The sequence below is a fragment of the Glycine soja genome, chromosome 17, assembly GCF_004193775.1.
Source record: "Glycine soja cultivar W05 chromosome 17, ASM419377v2, whole genome shotgun sequence".
Taxonomy (NCBI): Eukaryota; Viridiplantae; Streptophyta; class Magnoliopsida; order Fabales; family Fabaceae; genus Glycine; species Glycine soja.
Genome location: NC_041018.1, coordinates 18,617,185 through 18,623,396, shown reverse-complemented (window position 1 = coordinate 18,623,396; position 6,212 = coordinate 18,617,185). Strand labels below are relative to the sequence as shown.

The 6,212-nt window shown below is 36.5% G+C and overlaps 1 protein-coding gene across 1 annotated transcript; it reads right to left on the bottom strand.

Annotated features, from left to right (window-relative positions):
- Positions 1-2,308: 2,308 nt before the first annotated feature.
- Positions 2,309-4,910, bottom strand: LOC114392415 (pentatricopeptide repeat-containing protein At5g39350-like). Its single transcript, XM_028353549.1, has one exon. It carries the CDS (start codon positions 4,767-4,769, stop codon positions 2,910-2,912), a length of 1,860 nt encoding a protein of 619 aa, XP_028209350.1. The 5' UTR covers positions 4,770-4,910; the 3' UTR covers positions 2,309-2,909.
- Between the last annotated feature and the right edge of the window lie 1,302 nt (positions 4,911-6,212).

The following is a 6,212-nucleotide window of genomic DNA, read 5'->3' as shown; positions in this document are numbered from 1 at the left end:
GCGCATTTTTGTCTTTTATCGGTCAAAGTTTTAGGTTCGCATCACACTTTATAATATGGTATTCATTTATTTTTAAGCCATAATTATGCTTATATAGCTGACAAAAAAAAAAAAAAGCTTAGATATATTTAACATCTTTGATAAATGATTAAATTTTGTTATCATTTCATAATAAATATTTTTATTACTTTGAGTTCTTGATATATTAAAATTTTTGCTTTGAGTTTTTATTGTCAGTTAAGTGATGGCGTGATCCTATCACAACCACCGTTGATAATGCTAAAAAGATCAGTTTGATTGATGACACATGTCACTTAATTATGACAAAGACTCAAAATAAAAAGTTTCAATAGATTGAAAACTTTAAACTAAAAATTTATTAGGAACTTAGAACAAAATTCGATCATTTATTAGGAACCTAGAACAAAATTCAATCATTTATTAAGAACCTTAAACATATTTAAGAAAAAAAACTGATATATTTGCGGCTCAACGCGCGTAGTTTGCTTCAGCACAACATGCTAGTTTGACTTACTAGGTTCCTCTCTTCAATTTGTGTCCATCTGTTTCTTTTAAACTCTCCTAATTAAGTCCACCACATCTTATAACCGACAAAAATGATAGGTTAAGAAAATGTTTGAAGAGGCATTTTCGTAAGTAATTATAATAGAAGGAAACAAGAAGGAAAATAAACTTTTTTCAAAAACTAAAATTAGCTTGTGACGAAGCTAATATTAGTCTTAATACTAACTTACACATAAGCTCATTTTACTATTTTAGTCTTGAGATAAACTTATTTCATTTTTTCTTTCTTATTTTCTTCTCCTGTGATTACTAATGGAGGAATTTATCTAAATTAAATATGGCCTTAAGTCTAAATTAAATATGATCAGAGCGGTTATTCAAGGAATTGTGAATTTCTGGATGGAGATTTTTCCTTTGCCGCAATCTGTTCTGGACCGGATCAACGATTCGTGCCGTAATTTTCTGTGGGGCAAAGCGGATATTGGCAAAAACAAGCCCTTGGTTGCTTGGTCAGTAGTTTGTTCTCCGAAAAAAGAAGGGGGTTTAGGCCTTTTTAATCTCAAGGACTGGAACCTTGCGCTTCTTTCCCGTATCCTGTGGGACTTTCATTGTAAGAAAGATTTTCTATGGGTTCGGTGGGTTCACCATTACTATTTCAGAGGGAGCGATGTGTGGAATTACAATACTTCTTCATCAGATTCAGTTTTGATAAAGAAAATCATTCAAATAAGGGACTTTATTATCTCTAAAGAGTTAAGTACGGAAGAGGCCAAAAAGAGGATTCAATCTTGGAGCACCAATGCACAATTGCTTGTTGGCAAAGTCTATGAATACATTAGAGGTGTCAAGCTTACTGTTAGTTGGTGTTCTGTTATATGGAACCCAGCAATCCCCCCTAAGATGTCTTTCATTTTGCGGCTTGCTAAAAGGAATCGGCTGCTTACTCTTGACAAAGTTGCTTTTTTGAACAAGGGTTCCCTCTGCCCTTTATGTTCAAATGAGCCTGAGTCAAATGCTCATTTGTTCTTTTCTTGCAGGAAATCTCTCCAAGTTTGGGCTCACATTCGTGATTTGGCTCCTTTCCGCAAGCGTTTCACTTCTTTACAGCGCATTACTGACTCTTTAATTAGGGGCAAATCCACATCAGGTGTTCAAGGAAAATTATGTTGTCTGGCTATAGCAATTACAGTCTACTACATTTGACTGTCTAGGAACAAGCTGATGTCTTTCATTTTGCGGCTTGCTAAAAGGAATCGGCTGCTTACTCTTGACAAAGTTGCTTTTTTGAACAAGGGTTCCCTCTGCCCTTTATGTTCAAATGAGCCTGAGTCAAATGCTCATTTGTTCTTTTCTTGCAGGAAATCTCTCCAAGTTTGGGCTCACATTCGTGATTTGGCTCCTTTCCGCAGGCGTTTCACTTCTTTACAGCGCATTACTGACTCTTTAATTAGGGGCAAATCCACATCAGGTGTTCAAGGAAAATTATGTTGTCTGGCTATAGCAATTACAGTCTACTACATTTGACTGTCTAGGAACAAGCTGATTTTTGAAGATTATCAATTTTCTGTAATAGAGGTTATTAGCAAGATTAAGTTTCTTATGTATAGACAAGCGCACTTGTTGCATTTGTTTTAGCATCTTGATATAGGTCTTCTTGTATTAGGGAGACTTTTGATTTTCTTTAACTGCGGGATATGCCCCGTTTATTATTGTATCATTTTGGATTTAATATAATTTACATTTTTTTTCAAAGAGTAAGTAGGATGAACTCAGACATAATCTGTGTAAAACCAGGTCAAAGACCTTATAAAATTAAAATAATACAGACCTGACAGTAGAAGTATTCATAAACTGATTTAATTCAATATAAACTGCAAAGTAGTCAAGGTTATACAGGTTTCATAATAGAGGATCATTTAGCCAATTTAAGCCAAACTTGGTTACCTTCGGATTGTCTCAACTCCTTTCTACCTTGGTAAGTTTTATTTGCTTCCACGATGTTCTGGACACTGCATTTGTCTAGTTGTCTGTCTTTTGTCAGTACTATAGTTTGTTTTCATTGTCGAGAAAGCTAATTCAGTTAACACTGAACACTGTCCCTTTCCATCCGATGGCAACTCAATAAATAGTTGCACATAAGGGTTGCGGTTTGTTGTGATCTTTGATATTGTGGGAAATTGTGGACAAATGTGATCAATGTGGCCGCAATGGTGGTTGTGTTGACCCCAAAAAACTTGATGTTGTATCCAAAATTGTTTGTGGACTGTTTTTTAACATCTTTCGCACACCTCTTACTCTTGATGCAAAATTGACAATACATGGTAGGTAAAGTTTTTGAAGGATGATCAAAATATTGATTTGATCATGTTGTGATCCCCTCTAGGCTAACTTCCAGTACCGACCAAACTATGTCCTGATGGCTTCAGCAATCCATGGCCATCCATCATCTTCCTTACTCTTGCAGCATCATCCCATCTTCCAGCTCTTGAGTATATATTTGACAGTGTCACATAGTGACCAGCTTCATGTGGTTCCAAACTGATCAATTTTTCTGCAGCCAGCTTTCCAACACTAATATTTTGATGCTCTTGGCATGCAGCAAGTAAAGCTCCCCAAACATGATTATTTGGTTCCTGGGGCATTTGGTTAATGAAATGAAAAGCATCTTCAAGCCTACCAGCACGGGCCAACATGTCAACAACACAAGAAAAGTGTTCCCTTGCTGGTGTCATGCTAAAATCCTTCGTCATTCTGTAGAAAAGTTCAATCCCTTCATTCACAAGTCCTGAATGACTACAAGCCGAAAGTGCACAAGAAAAAGTCACCAAATCAGGTCTAACACCTGAACCACTCATCTCCTGCAAAAGCTCCAGAGCTGTTTGGCCAAGCCCGTGTGTTCCAAATCCTCCAATAATCGTGTTCCAAGAAACCAAGTCCCTCGCAACCATGGTGGAAAACACAGAATATGCATATGCAATACATCCACGGATCGAGTACATATGAATAAGCGCATTATAAACCGGAATCACACCACTGAAATTGCATTTCCTAACATAAGCATGTATCTCTTTTCCACATCTCAAATCACAAACAGGCAGTATACTAGATATAGTTCTACCATCAATCCCCACTCCTCTTCCCTGCATTTCTCTGAAACAATCAAGCGCCAAATCTACCAACCCCACGTCAACCAAACCAAAAATCATAGCATTCCATGTAACAACATCACTCTTATCCATCCTCCAAAACACGTTATCAGCACAATCAAGTCTGCCCCAACCGGCATACAACATCAACAAGGCAGCTCCAGCAGACCTATAAAACACATCCCCACACATGATTTTGAGGCCATATCCATGAATCTCCTTTCCACTAGCCAAAGCCCCCAAATGCCTGCACGACACAAGCACACCAGAAAGAGCATCCACATCCGGTGAAACCATCCCAACATTCACCATCTGCCTAAAAATCCCCAAAGAAACATCATGCCTCCCAACACCAGCATAACCCGAGATCAAAATCGTCCACGAAATCACATTCGGATCCTCAATCTCTCCAAAAACCCTTGACGCCTCACAGCATTGTCCCATCCTACAATAAGCATCCATGACCGTGTTCCACGTGACAACATCCGGTTCACAACCACACCCATCTTTCTTCATAACCCCCAACACCTCCACAGCCTTATGCGGCAACCCATTCCACACATAACCCGACATCATCGAATTCCACGAAAAAACATCTCTCTCAGACATTTCATCAAACACTTGGCGTGCGCTCCCAACATCCCCACATTTTGAATACATATCCAACACAGAGTTACGAACTTGCAAATTGGACTCTTCCCCGAACACAACAACGTCTTTGTGAACACCCCTTCCACTTCCGAAGCGCGATAACTGGGCACACGCTTTGAGCACCTTGGGGAACACGTACCCATCTGGGACGACGCCGTTTCGCCTCAGTTCCGCGTAGGTTTGGATGCATTGGTGCCCGAGGCCGTGCCTGGAGTGGAAGGAGAGGATTGAAGTGAAGGCGAAGACGTTGGGGTGGGAAATTTGGTGAAGCAGTGTTACTGCGGAACGAAGGTCGTTGGAATCGGCGTAGATTTGGATTAGCTTGGTTACGAAGAAATGGTTGTGGTGTGAGCCGGTGAGGAGAATCCGGTGGTGGAGCTGCTTTGCTTGGTTTAGGGTTTTGCAGGCTTGGAGCAGAGAGTTGAATGAGTGTGTGAGGGTTGACATGAATCAATGCGTTCTTCTTCTTCTTGTTGTTGCTGGGTTTGGTTTGGTGCTTCATCGTCATGGATAAGCACGTGTGCAAACAGTGGATGATAGATGCAAATGTTTTTGGAGACCTGGTTTTTTAGACACCAAATAAGTCAAGGTTTTTTCTTTTTGCTTATTCACCTATTTGATTTAATCTTAGAAACATTTGTTTTTATTTGTATCTTATACAAAATTAATTACTAACATGAGTTTATTTTTCACTGACTCTTAGATCAAAATGTAGTTTTGGCTAATGATTTTAGGGGACATTTGATAAAAGATAAGATTTTTCAAGATTCATGATGTCTAAGGAATTATGAATCTTGAAATCATGTTTTTTTAGAATAATAAAATATGTTTAATTAGCAATTAAAAATACTTAGATAATTTTTTTAAAAATTAAAAAATTACATGATATTTTTATTATAGAAATAAGAAGAGTAACATAATATGTTTCCTTTAGTAAAAGAACTTCTCCCTTATGAGAAAATTTCTGTAGTTGTTAAAAAACATTTCTGAATTTTTTTTTTTTAAAATGGATATCAAATGTGGAAATCTCAAAACTTCTCCCCTATTAAACACATAGTGTTACATTTTTTTTTAATAAAAGTTAATTGAGGAAGTGCCACATAAAACTGTTATTACTAATTCATTTTAATGTAGTAATACATATTAATAGGTTGCAAATGGAGGCACGTTAAATCGGACCACAAAAGTGTAACATGGATTGCAACTTTTTTTTTTTTTTTTACAAAACGGATTTCAAGTTTAGTTCAACTAAAGTTAAAATTACTAATTGCAACTTCAAGATGTGACACAAAGTGTTGTTGTCTGGTTGGTTTTGAAAGTGTATGAAATAACAAAAGGGTTTGTAAAAGGGATCTAAATGGTCAATCAGCCAGGATTTTATTAGCCCCTATTCTTCAAAATTACTTATTAGTTTTAGTCTAGGCTTAAATATATTTTTTATACTAGTAAATTAATATTTTTTTTATTTTAGTTCCTCTAAGTTTATTTTTTTAATTTTAATCCCTATAAGTTTGTGTCTTCTTAATTTTGATTCATGTAATATATTTTGTTCAATTTAGCTATTATAAATTTGTATTTTTCTAATTTTGATCCCTGTAAACTTATGAAACTTTGCATTTTTAATTTTGATCCTTGTAAGATTATGTAACTTGAAAATTCAAGGTCTGGTATCTGTTTATTTTGTGACAATTCTACTGTGGAAGGTATATTTCCAGCATAGTCCTTCTTTACCCTTGATGCCAAAGGTCAATAAGGTAATGCCTCATGAACTTATTAAGCTTTGGCATTTGGCTTCTATATTTTGATAAATCCTCTAATTTCTTTCTAGGCATGATTTGGGTGAATTTTCAAAATCTATTTCTAATAAATGAATGCATATATATGCTATAC

Coding starts and splice junctions, on each gene's coding strand:
- LOC114392415 (XM_028353549.1), bottom strand. CDS start 4,769: ATGTCAACCCTCACACACTCATTCAACTCTCTGCTCCAAGCCTGCAAA.